The sequence below is a fragment of the Lepidochelys olivacea genome (assembly GCF_965140295.1).
Source record: "Lepidochelys olivacea isolate rLepOli2 genome assembly, chromosome: 3".
NCBI classification, from domain to species: domain Eukaryota; kingdom Metazoa; phylum Chordata; order Testudines; family Cheloniidae; genus Lepidochelys; species Lepidochelys olivacea.
The window spans coordinates 109,968,271-109,992,313 of NC_140413.1; the positions used below are offsets into that span (position 1 = coordinate 109,968,271).

Here is a 24,043-nt window from a genome sequence, read left to right on the forward strand (position 1 = left end):
CTCCAGCAGAACTTCTGATGGGAAGATGATTCAGGATGCCTTTATCTGATTCAACTTAAACCTAAGTGCTGCAACCTGAAGGAATTTAAAAAACAGTATGCCAAAATAAAAATTCAGCAACAACAAAACTTGAATATTCAGCACAGAACAAAAGCACTACCTGAACTGAGACCAGGGAACAAAGTTTGGCTTAAAAGCTCTGAGATGTTTGGAATTTGGCAGAAATTCCCACATTCTTCCTAGTGAGAACTCTGCAAGTACTTCTCTGGAGGGATCAGGTACATCTGTAGTGTTTCCTGACAATACAGAGAGGATCTGGAACCTGCAAGTACTTTGTCGGGAGGTGATCCTCCTCCACAGGGAACTCCCTGCACAAACTCAATATGGAAATGAGAACATGGCCTGGAAGACTGATCCAGACTTCAAAGACTTGAACTTTAGAATACTGCTCAGGACTATTTAAATGCAATTGATAAAGGGTCATAGTCGTGCAAATAGTTTTAAGGAATTAGAAATTCATTTTGAATTGTGGGGGGTGTGTGTGTGTGTGTGTGTGTACATTCTTAGTCTTAATCTTTCTTTATAAAGAAAGGAAGATGTGGAGGGTTTATAGCATACCTGGTTCTCCAGAGAGCACCAGGATATGTTGCAGCTGGGAGTTTAATAGAGGTAGGAATTTTCTGGTTGAGGAGTTCTCCCGTTGGTGCTTAAACATGGCTCTTGTGATCGTCCTCACACTACACCATCTCCCAAGAATCACAACATGACCTGTCCATCACTCCTTTCTCAGGCAGGGAACAGTGGAGAGTTAAAACAGAGCTGACAAGTGGGCAGCGGAGAGAGGGGCTTATGAGATTCTCCTTCCATTGGGCAGTGGGGAAGGAGCAGGACTGGGAAGGAAGTCAACAGCTCGGAGGGTGAGATGTCAGACCTGCCAAAAATACTGGTCTTCAATAGCAGAGAGTAGGAAGTTAGAACAAGTATATAGTAGAAGATCAGTTGGCTTAAAGTTACAATTTTATCCATCTAGGCATTTATCATCCTAGGATCTAAATGTGCCACTTGGTAAGTCTTCAGTTGAATGGTAACCCCTAATATTTCTTATATTAAAGTTTCTGAAAGTAACTGTCATATGGAAATGAGGAGCCAGCTTCACCCAGTTAGTAAGACAAACAGAGGCAAGGGAGACCTGTGGGGTATGAAATTTACCCCACCACTGAGGTGAAGAGATCACAAAGGGGGAAGAAAAATAAAACCCATGGGTGACTGTATAAAGGGTGCTTTCTCACAACAAAACAATCAGTTCCAGAAATCATAGGGCCTGCTCTTACCATTGTTTTGTGTTGTTTTGTTTTTTGGGGGTGTGGGGGGGGGGACCTTTAAGAAATCCTGTGTAACTAATAGTTTGATACGTTGAATTTTATACAGCTGCTGGAAGTCAAGAATTGCTAGCTTGTGAAACCTGTGGAAGACATTTTGCACAAGATGTTCTGGTAAAACAAAGGCTTCCCCCCCACCACCACCCCCCGGGTGCATAAAACTGAAAGTAGAGGAATTGTGAGGGTTTGGGTGGGGGGAGAAGGGGCAGTAAATGCCAGTAGGGTTAAACACAGATGTTGAAAGAAACTTTCACTCTGTGAAAAAGGAGACAAACTGATCTGATCAGTGTTCAGAGTACTGACCTGTCCTGTGGTGTAAATAAGTTATTTGTGCGCTCTCATCTAGCAATATTCCAGAGTGTGGCAGAAATAATTATAATGCCTTAGACGGAAGCAGCATTAGCAGAACACAAGGGTTTTGCCGTAAGATTTTGTTTTTTCTTTGCATCCCAGTTAAGGCACCAGCCAATATGCAAGAAAGTCTTCACCAAAAAGCGGAAGCCTTTCAATTCTTTGAAACAGAGACTGCAGGGAACTGAAATTCCCTCAGTGAAGAAACAGCCACCACCAAAGGTATTGTTTAAATTGTAGCAGGCATGTTGACTTCATGCTAATATTGTTGGTCAACGAATGTTGTCATTCACTCCAGCGATGAGTGGGTGTCCTGAATGAGCCTACGGTTCTTCGCTGTGCGTGGCATTCTCTCTTGGGAAATGATGTCTCCTCAACTGTGGGTCTGGCTCTGTTCATGCCTTCCCTGTCCCCAGCCCTAGCCTTTGTGCTTTATCAAGTGCTGATAAGTGGCTTGTTGCCTCCAGTAACTTAAGGCGTCTTCTCAGTGCAAGAGCCATGCTGGTGCACAGTGAAACCGGTAGGAACACATGGAGGCCTCAGTTCTTATAGGAGTTTTCCTTAAAAATGAAACATGAATAACATACAAGCTTCTTACAGCTTCCTCTCTAGTTAGGTCAGTGAGAGGAAGTGATGGCAGGACACTGATCTGGTGCAGGAATGCTCAAGGTTCAGCTTGAGCCTTCTGTGGCCTGTAAAGTCCCAAGGACAAAGCTGCAGAGTTTCATTGCTATTAAATTCAAACAGTAAGCAATTTTTATTCCTTTATTCAAGGAAGACCATTATCTGTATTGCTGTGGTAGCTGTATTGTGTGTTGTTTGCTGCTGCTGATCTAGGAACAGCAGCAGGCTATGGAGAAATCAATTTCACACTTTGATTGGGGGAAAGAGGCAAAAAATATAAGAGGAGATCAAAAGGGGGGGGGGAGAGAAGGGATTGTCATGCTAACTTTCATATTTCATCCAGTATAAACTATAGTCGTCTGTGACCTAAATGTCTTGATATGAGAGGCTATTCTTTATTGGTCCCTTGGAGCACTGGTTAATTTGTGAGGGTTGGGTGGGGAAATAGTAAGACTCAGGAAAGTGGATTTGACCTAAGATTTGTTTTTAATATTTCTTTTTCCTTTTGAAATCTATTTAGAAAAGAACCCTCAGTCAAAGTCTTTATATAGCCTCATAGATGGGTATATAGAGTTTGTTGCCATACGTTTCCTTTACAGAAACAACCAGAAAAGAAATCTAACTGGAGACAGCTGCATGAGGACTTTATTAATGCTATTCAATCAGCCAAGCAAGTCACGAAAGCCATGAAAGAAGGCCGACCCCTTCCTCCTCCTCCACCTCCAAGCATCAATCCAGGTTTGTGATTTAGTTTCACTTACTGCTGCTCTTGTGTTTGCTTCTCCTTCATAAAACAATAAGTTCCTATTATTCACAGATGGGCTTCAGCTTTACTCCATTCTCTGCAATCCAAGGTGAACATTAACTCCCTCATTCCTGATTGTTTTTAAAATGTAGTGGTGGAGTAGAGCATGAATTAGGGGCAACCCTGGGAGCAGCTAAAGAGGGTTTCTGCATTCAGTGAGTAGTAGCATCAGGGAAAAGTGGAGCAACATAGATGAATTGCAGAGGAAGCAAAATAATTGGACCTTTCAACCTTAATGGTAGCAACTTATCAGTCTAGTATAGGGTGACCAGATGTCACAATTTTATAGGGACAATCCTGATTTTTGGGTCTTTTTCTTATATAGGCTCCTATTACCCCCCCCCCCACCCCATCCTGATTTTTCACATTTGCTGTCTGGTCACCCTAGTCTAGTAGCAGAGCTCTGGGGTGGGAGTTGGGATGCTTGGGTTCTAGTCCTGACTCTGCCATTGACTAATAAAGGGTGAATTTCAGCGCTTACTACTTGGAATAAACTGTAAGTCAGGCATAGGCCCCATGCTGGCCCTCTGCATTGGGATGAATTTCACCTTTTGGATTTTCAGAGGTCAGTGAGGGAGGTGTGGGTGCTCAGCACCTTTTGAAAATTGAGCCTCTTGCTTCTCATAGACTTTAAAGCCAGAAGGGACCATCATGATCATCTAGTTTGACCTCCTGCACATCACAGGCCACAGAATTTCACCCACTCCTGCAACAGTCCCATAACCCCTGGCTGAGTCATCGAAGTCCTCAAATCATTAAAGACTTCAAGTTACAGAGAATCTACCATTTACTCTAGTTCAAACCAGTAAGTGATCCGTGACACATGCTGCAGAGGAAGGCAAAAACCCACCATGGTCTTTTACAATCTGTCCTGGGGTGGGGGAGATTCCTTCCTGACCCCAAATGTGGTGATCAGTTAGACCCTGAGCATGTGGGTGAGACCCACCAGCCAGACCAGTAAAAGAATTATTTTAGTAGCTTTGAGACCTCCCCATCTATTGTCCTATATCTGGTTGTTGGAGATATCTGCTAATACCAGGTGCAGATGGGCCATATGTCATTTTAGGCAATCTCATCATGCCATCCCCTCCATAAACGTATCAGCTCAATCATGAAACAAGTTAGGTAATTTTCCCCTACTATTCCCCTTGGAAGGCTGTTCCAGAACTTCACTCCTCTGATTGTTAGAAACTTTCATCTAATTTAAAGCCTAAACTTGTTGATGGCCAGTTTATATCCATTTGTTCTTGTGCCAACATTGGGCCTTAACTTAAATAACTCCTCTCCCTCCCTGGTGTTTACCCCTCTGATGTACTTATAGAGAGCAATCATATCTCCCCTAAACCTTCATTTTGTTAGCTAAATAAGTCAACTCCTTTAGTCTCCTCTCGTAAAGTAGGTTCTCCTTTCCTCTGATCATCCTAATAGCCTTTCTCTACACCTGTTCCAGTTTGAATTCATCTTTTGTAAACATGAGAGACCAGAATTGCACACACTATTCCACATGAGGTCTTACCAGTGCCTTGTACAATAGTAACACTTCCCTGTCTCTACTGGAAATACCTCGCCTAATGCATCCTAGGATTGCATTAGTTTTTTTTCATGGCCACATGACATTGGCAGCTCTTAGTGATCTGTGATGGACCAAAACACTCAGGTCTTTCTCTTCCTATGTCACTTCCAACTGGTAAATCCCCAGCTTGTAGCAAAAACTCTTGTTGTTAGTCCCTAACTACATGACTTTACACTTTGCACTATTAAATTTCATCCCATTTTTATTACTCCAGCTTTCAAGATCATCCAGATCTTCTTGTGTGACATTCCAGTCCTCCTCTGTATTGGCAATATCTCCCAACGTGTGTCATCCATAAATTTAATTAGCACATTCCCACATTTTGTATCAAGGTCATTAATGGTCGAAAGACTGGTCCTTGAGGAACTCCATTAGTAACTTCCCTCCATCCTGATAGTTCACCTTTCAGTATGACTTACTGTCGTCTCCCCTTTAACCAGTTCCTTACCCACCTTTCTGTTCTTATGTTAATTCCCATCTTCTCCAACTGAATAATTTCCCATGTGGAACTATATAAAATGCTTTACTGAAATCCAGATAGATTAAATCTACTGCATTTCCTTTGTCTAGAAAATTGAAGATATTTTCAAAGAAAGAGATCTGGTTGGTCTACATTTTGTAAAGCCATGTCTTTTATTACACTGTCTTTCAAAATTTGTTCTAAGACCTGGCATACAACTGAGAACAAACTAATAGTCCTCTTAACTTCCCAAATCATTTTTTCCCATTTCTTAAATATAAGTTCTATATTTGCAGTTCTCCAGTCTTAGGTTATGACCCCTGAGTTTATGGATTCATTAAAAATCCTTTCTATTGGGCTTTCAATTTCATGTGCCTGTTCATTTAATGTTCTTGTATGGAGATTATCTGGGCCCCCAATTTGGTCTCATTAAGCTGTTTCAGTTTTGCTTTCACCTTGGATGTGATTTCTACTTCTGTATCCTTGTTCCCATTAGTCACCTCGTCATTGTCCCCAAGCTCCTCATTACTGTTGTTTAATACTGAGGTAAAGTATTTGTTTAGGTGTTGGGCCCTACCTAGAATTATCTTTAATCTCCACCCCATCCTCGGTGCTTAGCAGTCCGACTTCTTCTTTCCTTGTTTTCTTTAGCCATATAACTAAAAAGAAGCTTTTACTATTGGTTTTAATTTCCTTTGTAAGGTTTTTCATATTTCTCACTTTATCCTCACATTTTCTGACCTCCAAGAGAGAGCTTTCCTTGCTGTTTCCCTCCCTTTTTCCATTCCTTGTAGGCTTTCTGCTTTCTTTTAATAGCCAGTTTGAGATGCTTGTTGAGCCAGTTTGGTCTTGTAACCCTTCTGTATGAGATTTCCCCCTTGCCCTGCCCCCCCGCTTGGAATGCAGGCTTCAGATTATTTCTGCAACTTTGACTTAAAATGATTCCAAGGCTCGTCTACATTCAGATCCCAGAGTTCTTCAGTCCAGGCAACTTCCCTAACTAATTCCCTTCATTTTGTAAAGTTTTCCTTTTTGAAATCAGTGACCCTAGTTGCAGACCTACTTCTGTTTAGCCTTCCATTTAGTTTAAACTCATGTACCTCTGTACCAGATGACTGGAGGATAGCAAATGTAATGCTGATTTTTACAAAAGGCTCCAGAGGCAATCCTGGCACTTACAGGCTGGCAAACCTAACTTCAGTACCAAGCAAATTGGTTGAAACTATAGTGTATATAGTACAGTAATCCTTTTGGTTAATCACATTGCCATTTTTTTGTTAAATGTCTGTTTTTTCTAGAGTTTTATTCCATTTTATTTTTTTAAAAGCCAAGCATAATATAGTCCTCCACATTTATACGAAGTAATGCTACTCTCTGATCCTTGCTACATATCGTCAATGTGGCACTCTTGCCCACTCTGCATTCATTCCACATGTGGAACTCCAGTTGTGCTCAGTGAATGCAAAATAGAGATTTGTAGTGCAATATCAGAGGGGAGAGAAACTCCCATCAGTGGGCTTTGGACCAAGCCCTGTATGTCAACAACAAGAATCTCAACACTTTGCAATTGATCATGGCACCCAGCCTTCATCTCTACAACAAACAGATCAAATTAACATAGTTGCCACGGTGTGCGGAATTTTGCCAAGGGCAGTTCTTAGCATCGATGGGGAAATTGAGTTACAGTGAGGGGAAGTGACTTGACCAAGGTCACCCAACAGGACAGGCAAAGCTGGGAATTGAACCCAGGTCTCCCGAGTCCTAGTCTCCCAGAGAGGAGTCAATTCTCTCTCAATATCTTATGAGCTGTTGATTCAATCATACCCATTCCTTTGTTGTAATCAGACTATATTCAGTGTCCTTACTGCTTGAGAAGGTTTAACGAAGCCGCAGCAGAGCGGCACATCAGTTTTTGCAAAGAACAAGCTACACGACGCGTCTTTGCACCAGGCCAGAAAGCAGGCAAACAGGCCCCGGTAAGTAACACACTCGCCTTGTGTTTTCTTGCAGACAGGCTCACCAGATAGAATGGGTTGTGATGTAGGGAGGGAAGCTCCACATTCATATGTAGCTTTAAACCACAGAGAAGCTAATGATATTTTTGGTTTTTTAATTAAATGCAATGTGAGTTGCTTCAAAAAAGAGCTCCTTTCTCTGCAGGAAGTTATAGAAAAGTATGGTAGCAAACGCTGAGGAGAAAATAGCTTCTTCAGACTCTTTTCTAATCCGATTCCAGGAAAGCAACTGTAGAGTAATGAAAACGAATACAGCTTCCATGCTGGATACAGAGTACTACTGTACTATGCTAAGGGATATATCAAAGGCCGAATTCCTTTGGTAGCCTCCGAAGTGGGGTTAATCCTCTGTGTCTTGAGCTGTGCTGCTGTGTTTATTAAATGTTTATACAACTTCTACTGAAAGATTTTGTTAAAAGATTTTATTAAAACATAAATTGTTCATTAATTAAAAAAAGAGTAAATAAGTGACAGACGGAGTTAGTAACTAGTAATCAGCAAAGTAAAAATCTTGTTATGCCCACCAGTTCGTTTTCTTTTAAGTATTTCAATTTTGGAGGAGGGTCAGCTTTCTGATGGAAGGAAAGGTAAATCCTACAATGGAGGGGGAAAACTCAAGGATAAAATTCTTTATCTACCACCAAAAGGCTTAAAAAACTCCATAGTTAAGATGGTGGGTGTCTAATAAAGGGAGTTCCTGGAGAACCGGGTGTCTCAAAGGGATGGTGCTGTTGAGGGGGAGATGCCTATGTGTGTCACTGAAGGGCTGCTTCTCTGAGTGTCTTGGCTGTTTTAGACTAGATGGGAGAATAATGCTTTGGGGAAGGAGCAAGCTACTGGTGGCCTTTCACTCTGGTCTGGCCTGCTGCTGCTGTCACTGAGGGGATTAAGAAAATGGACTCCTCTCAATACCTCCATGAAATCTCTGCTTGAGTTGAGTCCTGGTCAGTTCTGTCATGAAACTATGCTGACTGCTTGTGTTATCCTCACCAGGGCAAGCAACAAATGACTCAAAGGAGAGAACCAACCTTAACAAGTGCTGTGGAATCACTGCTTCAGAACAGAGTCCAAGAAGCTGCCATTGCAGGTAAGGAGTTGCAGTCGGTTGGGCGAGTGAACATTCAGAAATACTTGCACAAGGTCATTACTACTCTGCAACTGGGCGCCAGTTACTGCTACCGCTCAAATGTGGCGGAGTAGCATCACCCTGTCCGCACTACCACTTTTAGCCAGTTTTGTACCCAGTTAGTGAGCTGGTTGGCTCTAACAGCGGTTTGTGTCGTCCAGCAACATGGGTAACATTATTTTAGTAACCCTGGCAGCTAACGGTGTTACCTCCTGCCAGCAGCATAGACTAGTTACAGTAGATGGCTGTCTTCCTATAACCAGTCATCACTCACTGTCTGTGCAGTCTGGGCCCAATCCTGCGAGGTGCTGAGCAGCTCATGGGGCGTCAAGCGCTTTCAGCTCTCATTGAATTCAATGGGCCTTGAGGGTGTTCAGCAACTTGTAGGATCAGACCCTCTCTATGAAAACACACGCCAGAACGCATTGGCCCCTGTGCTGTTTGGTGCCATTCTGTGTCGAAATCATTCAGGCCCTGTAACGCCTGCTGAGGCACTATGGAGTAGCTGCTGAGACTTTTCCTAGAATGCACTACAACAGCCAAATGTAGTTTTCGTGGCTGCTTTTTAAAGCAACACTTCTGCTGTGTGGACAGAATGTAACCATGTTTGTAATGGGATCACGTGAGTGTGTCACAGACTGGCAAAGAAAATATGGCTGTGTTTGTCGACTAGGATGGGGTGGTGTTATACGTGTAGAACTTGGTAAATGAACAATAAATTTAGATCTTAGCTTAATTCTGTCATGAGCGGGAGGAGCTATTTCCCTCCTCTTCTCCCCCACCCCCCCGCATTGAAAAGGACAAACACACAGAACTAATGATACTTAGCACTTCACATCTTCAGAGTGCTGCACAAAAACTAATGGAACCCTTACAATAATCCTGGGAGGCGCAGGGTGAGAAAACAGAGGCAGAGCAGTTAAGTGCCTTGATCCAAGGCCAGTGACTGAATCAGTGGCAGAAGCAGAATTAGAACTCAGGAGGTCCTGACTAGAGCTGATCACAAAAGGGGATTTCCATGCTGTTGGAAACTAGTCTTTCTACATTCATTTTCATCCCAAATCAGGACAAAGTTAAAATGTCAAAATATTTCACAGAATGAAAAACTTCAACTTGGAAATGTTCAAATGCTTTGTTTTGAGTTGTCATTAATCTCTGCATTTGGCTGAGCCACTGCAGTGTCTCATGGTGGTAGTTGTTCTGGGTCGCCTCTGCATCCTGGGCAGATTACATCTTCCTTGATGTATCACAGTGTTTCCTTATGGTTGAGATGCTGCAGTGCTTCATGGGACTTCTGTGGCTGAACCAGTGTGGTTCTTTATGGGACCCAGAAGTACAACTTTCATAAGGCACTGCAGTAGTTAAGGCAGATGCAGAGATTAATGTCAACCCAAAGTAAAAACATTTCATTTTTTTCAGTGGAAAATTCTGACAAAATCTTTTCCCAAAGAAAATCTTCAATTTTGACAAAACCCCATTTTCCAGTTGCAAAATTTCCATTGAAAATCTTCAACCAGCCCTAGTTCTCAACTCACTTCTCTAGAACACTTTTTAGAAAAGAAATGGGGGAAGGAGGGAGAGGTTTTAAAGCTTCCGTGTAGGAAGCATTGGGGCGTTTTTAAAAATTACTTGTCTGTATCCTTTTGTGCTTTAGGTTTTTTCTAAGTCTTTGGGTTTTCAAAAATTACTAGAAATGCATTAAAAGTTAGCTAGGCATATTTTAAATGTAAACATTCCCCTGCATGCCTTGAAACCCCAGTACTTGCAGCTTGATACAAATAAATGCATGACCACCAGAAAGTGAAACTGAGGAGAGTTTTTCAGTAGTAGTCCCTGAGGAAGAGAATTAGTTTTTAGCATTTGAACTCTACTATTGAGAAGTAAGGTTAATGGCAGTGAAGGATTTTGCTGAATGAAGAATTCAGTAATGCTGCAACATCTTCTTTATGCGCTCAAAGAACCAGGTTGTGACTAGAAGCAATAGAAGGAGAAGAGTAATGAGAAGGGTAATGCACCATTATTATTCCTCTGTATGCTATAATAGTTACTTTGTAGATGGCAGCAATTTGAAATCTGTTGGATCAAGCTTGATGTAGGTTTAATATTAATGTGAAATAAAAATACAGCTTAGTAAACTGAATCTTTCTATCCATTATAGTGGACCTTGTGGAAGGAATGGGGCAGAAATGAGATTAATTTCCCTTGCCACTTGGTGTCACTATAATTCCAATATATCTGCTGTCCTTATTTTCATTTCTTACATATATTGCGATTGCACAGTATTGGGCTGGAAACGCTGGAATCTTTTCCTTGTAATTCTGTCTGAGATCTTTATAATGAGTGTTTAAAGATGAGTATTTACTCAAATTATAAGAGGGGGGCCCATTATCCTTGTGCCTTTTGAGATCCTTGAATGAAAGGTGCTATGAATGCTACATATTATTGATATGACACTGCTGTCAGCTGGCATGTAATTTGTGTGACAAGGTTTCTTTTGACCCACAAGGGAAACCCCAATTTTTAGTCTTACTGCAGTCAGTAGACCTTATGACTTGTTCATTCTTCTCTTACTCTGATTTATTTTTATTTTATTTTTGACATCCCTTTATCTAAAGCATATAGGTGCATGAGACAACAAATTAGTAATGATAACATGGAGGCTATGGCAGTCTTCCCATGCAAAACAAGAAAACCCTTAAACACACCAAACATGCTGAATTTGGCATTCAGTATTTTTTGGAGCAGGGTGGGAAGTTAGAAACCAGGTGCTATTTGTTATCTATCCCATTGTTGGGCTTGGTAAGTTTCTTTCAGGGTTTCACCCACCCGCCCCCATCAGACTCTGTTAGCAACCTACACCACATTCCTAAAGCTGTTCATTCTCTTTAAATACCATTCCACTTAGCATGTCTGTCAACATCCATTGGGTAATCAGTTGCTCAGTTATCTGGAGTAATACTTGTTTTTAAAAAGTCCCTTTAAAAAAAAAAGTTACATTAATGATTATTGGAGGTATAACCCAGGCAGTTATATGTATGTGTGTATTTTGCAATAAGTAATTTAATGTAAAAAATTATTGAGATATATAGTACTGTGCTTTTAAAGGACCTGCTGTGCAGTCCTCTGCTGGAATGCCAGAGAGAACCAAAAAAACATCCAGTGTACCCTCTGGAAAAAATACTTCAGGAGATTCTCGGTAAGAAATACTTTATATTGAGGCTCGGAAGGATTAGATTTTTATGAGTAAATGTTGTTAAACGTCAGTTTCACTGTACACATGTACAAAGTGACATATGATCAAATTATAAAATTTACAGATAGACAAAAACAATGCTTGAGAAGTTATTAGAGTTTGCTTCAAGGATATTTACTTGGTATGTTTTGACATGTGATCTTGACAATTTGTTTTAACAGTTATAAAGATTTAACTTCTTAATCTTAACATCTATTGTCATTAAATAATTCTGAGCCTAGATTCTCACAATCGTGAAAATTTCAATTGATTAAAAATTGAAAAAAGTTGATATTATCCATAAAAATTATTTTTTAAAAACTCATTTTGCCAAGCCAATGTACATTTTACAGTAAGGTTAATCAAATTATCAGATTTGCTAGGCTTGTTAAATGTAAACAACATATACAGTATGTAGGAAATATGTCGCAACTAGTGCCACTGGAAGTTGATGTAGCAGAATTTCCACCCATTCTGTGAAGGGAGGGTCTCCTTGTGGGCTTTTCTGGTATTCTTTTCTACAGAACTTGAGTTTTCTCAAGTGTTAGGTGGAACTCTTGGCTGGTAAGGGAACAGTTTCAATGTAAACTGATAGTGCTTTCTGCCTGAGACTGCAGACACAGTGGGTATGTCTACATAGCACCTAGACATCGAGTCAGCTGGCATGGGCCAGCTGCGGGATTTGGACTTGGGCTGCATCGCTGTTTCATTGCTGTGTAGACTTTCAGGCACCAGCTGGAGCCTGGCCTCTAGGACTCTCCCACCTGGCAGAGTCCCAGAGCCCAGGCTCCAGCTTGTGCTTGGAAGTCTACACTGCAAAGAAGCCCGAGCCCCATGAGCCTAAGTTGGCTGGCACGGGCCAGCCATAGGTTTTTCTTTGCTGTGTAGACATACACCAAGAAACATTAGCTTTAAGAACTATGAACTTCCCTGTTGCTCTCAGTGGAATAATCACTCTGAAGTATACTAATAGAAACATCCAGCTACAATACTTATCTGTATGGAATGTACTTTCATATAGCCTTCCCAGACTTGCTAAGATTTCAAGTTTTATGTTTTACCAAATTTTACCAAAAATTGAATATTATGTCTATAACATAATTTTTGTCCTTAGCATGGGACCTGCGGGGTCGAGGGCAGGAAAATGTCTGATGGGAGAGTGGAAGGTCTCTAAGGCAGGGGAGGGTTCATGTGAAAATCTCAAGTAGGCACTGAAAGCTCTGAACTTGGGGGGCAAGAAATTTAAAACAAGACTGAGTGACCGTTTTACTTCAAATTATTCAATACAAACAAACATAATTTGGTATAAATTTTCTTTTAAAAATCTAGTGGATTTTTCCAAAAATATCTGCAAAATCCAGGGCAAAAATTCCAGTAAATAGGGAAAATTTGCTGCCAATTTCCACTGGCCCTAGGCTTGACAGGATTTAATACCAGGGAAAATACCACTCCGAGAAGTATTCCATAATCCATAAGCAACAACAGAATCAGTTAGAAAGTAGAAAAATTCTGAAAAATCAAATTTTTTCACAGAAATTTAAATTTTTGAAAAATTTTAACCACTTGATAAACTGGTAACAGAGCAAGCAGTTTCTGTGAGAACTTCCAAAAAATGTATGCAAAGAATTTGTCAAGTTTGAAAGCGTCCAGTCATCTCCAGCATAAGTAAAGGGTGGAGCAGTCTAATAAGAAGTGCCCGAGCTTTCACGCACCTGGCCACGGCCCATTCGGTTTATTCTTGTATTACATATAAAGGAATGGCAGGTTCACGGGCAGCATGTTTAATATTTTTTTAATTTAAAAGCAGAATAAGGTGTCTGATTATGGGTTAAGCACCTTTTATTGTTCCTTTTCTCTACTCCGCGTCAGCTCATGAATTTATAGAGCCTTTCATGAATGCCTAAATAGTTGTTGTTCCATGGTTGGCTGAATTCATCTAACTGGCTGTGATAATTTTGTTGTTTCTGTTGCTTTGGTTTAACCTTATTTTGTGAGGAAAAAATATAAGTAACACGGTATGAAGGGTTTGTCCCAGTACTAATAGTAAGTAAATGTCACTTCACTGATTTCAGACTCCCAGCACAAAGCGGAAGATAAGGTGGCAGATCACCCATGACTTGAAATGACTGCCTTTACTTGTACGGCATTGCTACTGAAGGTCCTAGGAAAACAGTTCCATAAAACCATCTGCATTCCAACTTGTCTCAGTTTTATATGGAAGACAACTGTGTGTTACTGATTACAATACAATGTGCAAGCAGAAGTTTACAAACGTTTACAAAAGTTTACTTAGTTTCTTTTGTGGGATACAAATTATTTTCTAGTGCCCTTTTTAAAGCATAATTGATTTTTTTAAAATTTTTTTTGTAAATTGTTTTTCCCCATTTATGACTGGTTATAAGAGGATACCATCAAGACATTTAAAATTATTTTTAAACGTCATGGTGAATGTAGTAGGGTGCCCGGAGGACCAGGTTGGCATGCCTGACTTCTGGCCCCTTGCTTCCCTGGCAGAGGTACCTCAGTCATTAAGAAGGTATGAGAGGGGGACTTGGGCCCTCCCTCTCCACCAGGTTCCAGCCCAGGGCCCTGTGTGAAGCAATGCTAGCAGGATCCTCCCATCAGAGAGTCCAAAATCTGTCCTACCCTAGAAAATTAGCTTAACTACGATGCTCAGTGGTGGAAAATCCACACCCTGGAGCAATGTCGTTAAGATGACCTAACCCCTGGTGTAGACAGCGCTAGATTGACAGAACAATTCCTCTGCCAGCCTAGTTACTGTTTCTCGGGGCAGTGGATTCCCTACACTAAAGGGAGAACCCCTCCCATCACCATAGGGAGTATCTACACTGACGTACAACAGTGGCTTAGCTGTGCCACTGTAGTATTTTAAGTGTAGATATACCCTAATTCCACTGCCCCGGGCTACTTCCTGTCTATGTCTCTTCAGTTTGGGGAATGGCCACTATAGTCTGTAGTGGTTCAACTCAAATAGCATCCCCTTGTGGACCTTTTGTAGCATCCTGCTACAGTCCCAGGTTCCTCTGAGCAGGGCGGATGTAAGATTGGAGGGGTCTAACCTGACAATGTCAATCACACAGCTCATTCACTGCTGAGAGCTCCTCGGTCTCTTCAGCAATCTCCCTCAGTCAGGGACACAATGTTTCTTCCCTTGAGGCTGTCCTAACTGTCAGGCTCCTAGTGATGCTCCCCTCATGTAAGGAGGCAGCTGGCTCCTGCCTCTTCACCAGTCAGCTCTGAACTGTGCCAGGTTCTCTCTCTCCTTTTCTTCTTCCTCCAGGCCTAGCATTGGCTGCAGGAATAGGGAGGGCCATAGGCTCTCTTTAACCCTTTTTGTACTGGTGTGAGGTTTCTCAGCTTCACCACAGTTAATAAGCCCAAGATGCAAATACCATCTTGCATGTCTTTATGTATACCATAAAAACATTTATGCCACTCCAATACACCTATTTGGAAATCTTGGGTGGGGTGAATTGTTCTCATCGGGTGATAACCAGAGCACCAATCATACTGCATTAAAATTTTGGCACCAAGAATTCTTGCCATGGGCCCTTCTTTCTGACCCCTCCAAAAATTCCCTAATATTTACTATACACATGCCTCTAGAGCACAGGGATGTCCTTGGAATATTACCGGAAATTACGAATCTCCAAAAAAGTAGAGTGTCCTGAAGTAATCATTATGTGCTTTACACTAAGCCCAGTGGCATGCTTAGGAGTGATCTACAAAGCTTAGTCTGGGCCAGGTGTGTAGCTATGCCATGAAAACATTAATAAGTCTTATAGTTATGTACCCTACTATGCAGACTCACCTGGGACATAAGAATGTGTTCCTGCTCCTTCTTCGTAGAAAGAGGTATACTGCAGGAGAAGAGGAACTCCTTGTGAGTCAAAAGGCAGATAAACTGAGAAAGTGGCAGAAAATGTTTGATAGGCTGAGAGCTATGTCTGCTGGCCCTGTTCACCTCCACTGCCATCAGGATTCCAAACTGCTGCTGTGGGAGTGTTTCAGAATTGTGTGTTCTAGGACACTCAACTTCCAGTAGTTATGGTGAACCTTTCTTGGCCATGCTGAAGTCCGCCAAAAATATAAGCAACTCAGCTCAGTCTGTTTAATTTTGGTACATCTAATGCTGATTTCAATTTTTTCCTGCCTAACTTAGCTTCCCTCATAGTTAAATCTTTTGTAGACGTTAGAGTACAAGATGAATTCTTTATTCAGCCTAGCCCTACTCTGCCACCTAAGTTCAGGCCTACTTCCTCAACCAGAGGGATAATGACCAGTCTTTGGAGAAAAGTGGAGAACTGTGGACAATCAAGATATAAATATTAGCTTAGAGCCTCTTTCTTCTCAACCACTGAAGTAGTAAAAAGAAAAGGAGTACTTGTGGCACCTTAGAGACTAACCAATTTATTTGAGCATAAGCTTTCGTGAGCTACAGCTCACTTCATTGGATGCATACTGTGGAAACTGCAGAAGACGTTATATACACAGAGACCATGAAACAATACCTCCTCCCACCCCACTCTCCTGCTGGTAACAGCTTATCTAAAGTGATCACTCTCCTTACAATGTGTATGATAATCAAATTGGGCCATTTACAGCACAAATCCAGGTTTTCTCACCCTCGCCCCCCCCCCCTACAAACTCACTCTCCTGCTGGTAATAGCCCATCCAAAGTGACCACTCTCTTTACAATGTGTATGATATTCAAGGTGGGTCATTTCCAGCACAAATCCAGGTTTTCTCACCCCCCCCCCTTTTTTAGCCTTTGGATGGGCTATTACCAGCAGGAGAGTGAGTTGGGGGCGGGAGGGTGAGAGAACCTGGATGTGTGCTGGAAATGGCCCAACTTGATTATCATACACATTGTAAGGAGAGTGATCACTTTAGATAAGCAGGAGAGTGGGGTGGGAGGAGGTATTGTTTCATGGTCTCTGTGTATATAATGGCTTCTGCAGTTTCCACAGTACGCATCCGATGAAGTGAGCTGTAGCTCACGAAAGCTTATGCTCAAATCAATTGGTTAGTCTCTAAGGTGCCACAAGCACTCCTTTTCTTTTTGCCAATACAGACTTACACGGCTGTTACTCTGAAAACTGAAGTAGTAGTAATAGTCTCTTCCAGTCGGGTAGTTGTGAGGGATATGGTATTCTGAGCAGGAAAAGTGCTGCAAGAAAGACCAGTTCCTGCTGATGAGTTCTGCTAGAAGAGTTGCTTACATGTCCGAATGTTACCAAAGAATATTATTAGAATTCAGTCTGCAATTTCTCGTAGAACTCTCCCTTTATTGAAGGAGAAAAGTCTGGGGAGGGATAGCTCAGTGATTTGAGCATTGGCCTGCTAAACCCAGGGTTGTGAGTTCAATCCTTGAGGGGGCCATTTAGAGATCTAGGGCCAAAATTAGGGATTGGCCCTGCTTTGAGCAGGGGGTTGGACTAGATGACCTCCTGAGGTCCCTTCCAACCCTGATATTCTATGATCAGTAAATTCCCTTATTGATAAAACACCTAGGGAATTCATACAAATTCTACCTTTTCTGCTCACTCAGTTAAGCTTTAAATTCCAAGTTGCTAAGGTAAAATTAAGGTCCTCAGTCCCTGAAGTAGACACTGCAGTGTCCTCTTCTTTAAGCAACCCTTCCTGTTGAAAGGAATGTCAGTCCCCAGGATCTACTTGAAATGCCCTCAGTGAAATAAAATGGTAGGAGGTTGCATTGGCTCGCTTAGACTTGCTGGGGCTCAGGGCCAAAGCCTGAGCCCCACCGCCTGAAGCTGAAGCCCGAGCGCTTTAGCCCTGGGTATCAGGGCTCAGGTTACAGAGCCACTGGGCTTTAACTTTGCCCCTTGTCCCCACTTCTGTAATCCAGTTTATCCATTGCTGGCATATTTTCAGGGGACACCATCCTGTGAACTTGTTGCCAGCTGATGTGAGAGCAATATGCAATCTCTAGTATCCCTCTGGGGAGAGGAGGAGACCAAGTCCATCTGAAATTGATCATATGTAACATCCTGGCATGTGACAAGGCAGCCAAGCATGGCCAGCATGGGCACCACTGAGACCGGCAAACAGGCCATGAGAAGATAAAGGATCCAGAAACACAAGACCCAGGATGACTCCAACTGCTTTTGCTCAGAGCAGAAAACTTGCCTGTTTTTTACAATGAGCTGGACTGAATCCTCAGAACGGAGACCAATCTGCTGGTAGATACTGCGCAGAAGCATCTTGAGGCTTAATTGTGAGGGACACAGAGGAGGAAAAATAGTTGTTCCATGGACCAGGAGATGCCTGATGCATTGCTGGGATCTCAGAATCAATTTAGTGGATCTGGGATCCCAACCCAGAAGCACAGATGAATGATACCTGAGCCAGCTTGGGAGGAGGAGGAATCTGGAACCGGGGGCCCGCTACTGCAGGTATGTTGCTTTTCTCTGTAAGTTGTATTTGTGAGAGCTGATTTTGCAGGGTCGATAGGAAGAGTTTTCCAAGTTCTTAAGAGTACTGCTTTTAGTATCTGCAAAGGTGCAGATAGAGCCTTATGTAGGTGCAAGTGTCCATTTGTCCCACTGCTCTGCCATACCCTGCTCTCCAATGCCTCCCCCTTTCCACATGCTTCTGTAGCAAGAGGGGCAGCTTTTAAGCCTGACTCCCAGATCTCTGTATATCTTCACCCATTCGGGATCCATGAGCCTGCTCCTGGTCAGGGCAAAAGTTGCAGTTTGGCAGATACAGCAGCTAGCTGAGCCATGCCATGTGGCTGGACTCAAGCAGGGGGAGAAATTTCAAAAGTAACACAGAAACCACAATGTAAAAGTCTAAAAATAGAATTTTACTGTGAGAATTACATATTAGGCATGATGGCCAAAGCATTTAGATTACATTATATTGGCCCATAGGCTGGACTACAGCATCTGAAAGTGCTGCTCTCAGCAATTTCAGGTGCATAATAATAGTTCAGTCCCTCCAAACTGTGGCCTTGATTCAAAAGCAGCGTTCAACCCACTAAAGACCATTCCCAAGAATGTACTTGGGCACACAGCCATTGCATCGTGAACTCCGTGTACTGCTGGTCTCCCTGTTTCTCTGAAGGTAGAGCTAGGACATACGTAGTCACTTCTTGACTGTTTTAAAAACTCCAGCAGAAACCTTTTTTAACTGAGCAAGAACTGAGGTTGAGAGCTGAATGTTCACCCTTCAAAATCTAGGAAATGGTGGTACCAGGACTTCTGGGATTTTCACTGGGGTATTATGGGAGTTTGCTATATTCTCAGAACCTTTCTGTAGTTTCCCAGGTCTTTGAAATCTCCCAAAATCCACTGTTTTAGGGAGCTGGGCCAGGAAATGACACTGCAACTGCACAGACATGGGACAAAAACTGAAACTGAAAAAACAGCCTGGCTGGTGTGAGCATACTGCCCTGTTGATAACTTACATCGGTGGTGTCCCACCAGTTCAGTTACTAGTGGTGTTATACCAATAAAATAAAAACCAGCAGGATCTTATTAAAGGGAAAAAGGCAAAATACCACATTTATTGTGAATACAGAAAGAATCATAGTAAGCAGTTAGTTATAGCTATAACATTCCATTCAATCTCATATTTATTCACACATTCATTCATACAAACACACACACACAGGTTCTGCAAGGTTATCATAGTTACCAGCCTTAGAGTTGCTCATGCCAAGCCACTGGCCAGGTGGCCTGGACATGAGGAGGGAGCAGGGCCTTGTCAGATGCTCATCTGATGCTCCTGGAAGTTGGTTTGCAGAATCAGACCCCCCAAAGTTGTCACTTTTTAGAGTCTATTTTTATAGGAATTTCTTCCTATGCCAGTCTATGGGAATTGCTTCATCATGCTGTTGCTGAATCAATCAGCAGATAGAACATTCCTGACGGCTCCGTGCTGCTAGATGTTATCTTGTTCTTTGGCTCTCCCATTCTTGAGGCTGTTGGGTGGATTCCAGTCTGCCCTCCGGGGGACCTCTGGTTATTTCCACTTGACGCCTTTTTCAGCCGATGGACACTGGATTCTTAGGCTGGCACCTCCCTGATCATTCAGTTATTATCCACACCAAGCATCCATCCACATACATCCTCTAGCTCTATTTTAATCACAATTGTTCATACAACAAAAGGGTGGGGAGTCTCTGGGTGCTGTTTCTGTTGTTACAGAGTATTGCTTTGAGTCTCTCTCTGTGTGAATTGTTTTGAGAACAGACTCTGTCTTAGAATGTACTAATGCAATTAGCAGCTTGCAAGTTTCACCCATAGAGGGAGAGAAACAGTACCAAAAACCAAGAGATCTCTTAATTAGTAATACCCTGGAATTTAAACTATGGGGAATCAAACTCATTTGTGATTTTAATACAGAACTTCTTTAATATGATCCAGCAGTGGTTCACTTTGTTTAGACAGGATAGGAGAGGTTCATTAGTTTAATGACTTGGGTATGAACTGTGAATCCAATTCATATTCTTAATAGTCTCATATCCTCCTTCCAATAAAAAGAGAGAGAGGTGTAAACTCAATCTTGTCTCTCAGCTTCAATGCTCTTCATGTTCCCTGATTAATTCTCAAGTTGATTTCTTTTTCTGGATACACAAACATAACTCCTTCATAAAAAAAAAAAAAAGAAAAAAAAAGTGTAATCATTATTACAAGTTGTTTGATAGGAAAAGGAGGGTACCTTCCATCATTCTGTTTGTAATACACTAATTTCAGCATAGTGATTCCCAATAGTTGTCCTTAATTTAAAAAAAAAAAAAAATCCTGAAGGTGCTGCTGCTTCCATATAAAATGCTTATACAGTAAATGAAAGACCAGAAATAATTCTCAAATAATGCATAGTAGGATACAACAATGATTATAGTCTGTATTACTCTTTACAGTTTAAGTAAACTAATCAGAGTTGTTTGCAGTTATGACAGGTTAAAATAAGAGACACATGGCCAAATTCAAACTAGCATAATTCCATTGACTTTCAGGGGTAAACAGCTAGGATAAATTTAGCTCAGTTACATTAGAAAACCTACATTTAAAATAAAATTCCATGTTAACAAAAAATGAATAAAGCAGTAACATGAAACTTGTCAAAATATTTCAGACTGACTTCAAAAAACTCTCTCGAAAATTAGCAGCAGTAAGTCGGTTAAGAAGAGAGAGAATCTAAACAAGAACAGTCCATGAAATGAAACCAGACAAAATGATAGAGAAACAAAACCCTTGGAGTGCTAAGGTTCTTCTGAATTTTAGCTTTCTATCTATGGGATGGATGGTGCATTCTAGTTACATGTTTAAATGTAGGTGTAACCTTTGCTTCCTATAGCAAATCTCTTGCTGTGAGTGATGTAATATGAGCCTCTTAGTGTTTTACTGGGGTTGCATGGTTTCCATCATACCTTTCCAAGAGTACACCTTTAATATATGGCAATTAATTCACCCATTTTTTTCTGTTATATTTTATAATCTCTGCCTGTTGATGGTCATTCTATTCATTAGCTGTTATATAGCAAGTTTTATCTGTATTGTGCATAGGAGGGAAGTATTGTCATTCCTGTATTCTAGATAGTGAAGTGCTGAAAGGTAAAATAACTCGTTCAAGATCACATAGTAGGTCAATGGCAGAGCTGAGCCTAGAACTCAAGTCCTTCTGTTGTCTAGGCCAAGGCACTATCAGTGGGCCACGCTGCCTCTGAAAATGTTCCCCCACTCAATGAGTGAATAGAATAGTGTTTTGCCAATTTAATATAAATATAAGATAACATACGGTATTTCATCCTGTCTGACTTGAGCACATTGATTTCAAATGCAAAACTCTCACTGACTTCCAGGGAGCAGGCTCCAAGAGACCCACTTTCCATGCCTGATAGCTATATTCCTGATTTGCACTCAAATCTTTGTTAGAGTCAAAGCCATCACGTCCTGTAAGATCTGAGGTTCTAACACTTGCCTGATCTCTCTCATGCTGTCACCACAGGCTTTCAGTTAGCATCCCCTGATTAACATAGTAAGCATTACACATTAAAATAATTCTACTCTACATAGCTTATTTTATTACAATATAAAAGTTGTTTATAAACTACATGTAAATGTTACACAGAAAATATTTTAGACTTTAGGTCTCAAATGGGATTGTGAGAATTGACAGATGTTATGAGGTATTTTGCCCTGTTGTACTGTATTGCTTCAAAGTGGCATGTAGGTTCGTATTAGAGATAGAAAAGAGTGATTAGATCATTGTCTACTCCGAGCACAAAAACTAGTCTTGCAGTAGAGGACATATTAGGTATTAAAGTGATATGATGGTGTAACCCACTGATCACTGTGTGGTGTCTCTCCCTCAATGCCCATTCCACAGAGGACAAGGGTTTGCTATAGAGTCTGCCTCTTTAACTCTAGTTGTAGGGATGAATGTAATCGGCACTTGAGATCACTAGTTCAGTCCCAAGTGTTAGCCATGGTAGAGGTTATCTACAGAAAACAAGAGGGAATCACCAAAACCAGCAAGAAAATGTCCAGGCTTAATTCAACCTGAGCATTGTGTAGCTCAAAAACTTGTCTCATTCACCACCAGAAGTTCGTCCAATGAAAGGTATTACCTCACCCACCTTGTTTCTCAGGCCTAATTAGGTAACTTATCCTGCCTGTTCCTGAAAAAAAGTGCAGGATATGTAAAAATCACATGAGGTGTGACTGCAGCTTGAGTAGACATATCTGAGCTAACTTTAATCTAGCTAGCTTGGGTCCACAAGCAGTGAAGCTGCAGCAGTGCGTGCCAGCTCCATGAGCAATTAGGGTTTTGGGCGAGCTCATACAGCCCACACTAAAGCACACCCTGCCACAGCTTCACTGCTCTGTTACCCAAACTAACTAGAGTTAAGATAGCTCAGGTGTGTCTATTTGAGCTGTAACCACACCCCATGATTGCAGTACTGATGTACCCTTTGTGGTTTTGGTTTACACGAAGGATAAACAGCAGCAGCGCTGCCATGTTGGGAAGCTGACAATACAAGAGTGATACACATAAATACTGCAAAAATAGAGCAGATACAAGAAAAATCAGCAGCTTCATTACTCAAGTTGGGGCAAAGAACAGTTACATGATGCTGAGCTCTGATTTTAAGATCATCCTTGTTCTAATGTGTGTCATCCCCATCTGTCCCCCTCTCTTTCCTTCCCACCCACCCCTGCCATTGGAAGCACGGTTTATGGCATGCTTACAGTGGCTATGTATTAACCAGAATAGTGACAATGTGTAACTCATGCTCAGTTATTGAACCAGAGGAGTTCTGTGAGATGCATTACTGTAGTGATAAGTGTAACTTCCCTTTTCTGTTCTAATTTTGTTTGAGACTTTATTACAGATTATGCTAGTAGGCTAGTGAGATGAGACTCCCCCACGATAAAGGATATAAGGAGTGGTGGTGTGAAGTGAAATGACAAAATTGTGTTGGGAAACTCTTGTAGAGGTAGCTTGATTTGTATGCTGAGGTAGCTTAATGTGATTAAGTCAAACCCCTTCGTTAGGAGGCTAACTTGGGAAGAGTAGCTTTTCAAAAGTGCATTGGTGATTTAGGAGCTCATGTTCTCTTGATTTTCTCATCAATCATTTAGGCACTTTTGAAAATTTTGCCCAGGATGCTATTAGAACTTGATTATCTTGTTGAGTTTACAAAGTGTCCCTGACTTGAAGTGAAATAGTATTAATACCCACAATAGGCCCCCAAATTTACAACTGTGCATAACCAAACCCATAAATGTATACATGACTTCTGCAACTTTGTGTTAGGGTAAGCAATTTTGCTGTGCTGATATTGGATAATCTAGACTAATCCATACTTTTTGTTTTGCATTCAGGCATAAATGAAACCCTCACAATGGAGTTGTCAGGTAATCTAGAAAAAGAATAATCCTGTTTACAGAAAAAATACATGGGTATGGGGCTATATACGGTACAGAATACTGCTTCACACTTATATAGTACTTTACATATTCAAAACTATGTAGAGATTAATGTTCACACAAACCTGTGAAGTAGGTAAGTATCACTATCCTCATTTTATGGATTGGGAAATGGAGCCAGACAGGTGAGGTGACGCAGCTGGGATGAGAATTTGGGAGTTCTTGGTTCCCAGACTGGTCTCCCAAGCTCAGACGTTCCAAACACCCTCCTCAACATAATGTCACTTTACATCTTTTAACGTTTTCCTTCCACTGACATGATGTCTCGATCCTAAAGCAGCTCAGTCGTTAAAGTCTTTGCATAAAGAGAGAGTCTGTTGAGGCAAATGGGCAGTGTGGGGGAAGCTATTGTGTGAGTTGTTCTTGTCCTACGGGTGAACACATGTCAATCTCCAAGGCTTTCAGTGGAGGCCTTCTTAAGAACACTAAATTTAAAGAAAAGAAAATCTCCCCCTGATCCTGCCCCAAACTCCTACTTTAGAATATGACACACC

The 24,043-nt window shown here is 41.5% G+C and overlaps 1 protein-coding gene across 1 annotated transcript; it reads left to right on the forward strand.

Annotated features, from left to right (window-relative positions):
• Positions 1-1,409: 1,409 nt before the first annotated feature.
• Positions 1,410-23,539, forward strand: ZC2HC1B (zinc finger C2HC-type containing 1B; the record flags this gene model as incomplete). Its single annotated transcript, XM_084624381.1, has 8 exons — positions 1,410-1,493; positions 1,833-1,952; positions 2,954-3,092; positions 7,038-7,168; positions 8,201-8,294; positions 11,439-11,529; positions 17,482-18,002; positions 23,445-23,539. Coding segments are annotated over 7 exons (717 nt in total), but the record flags the coding sequence as incomplete, so codon positions are not given.
• Positions 23,540-24,043: the final 504 nt, after the last annotated feature.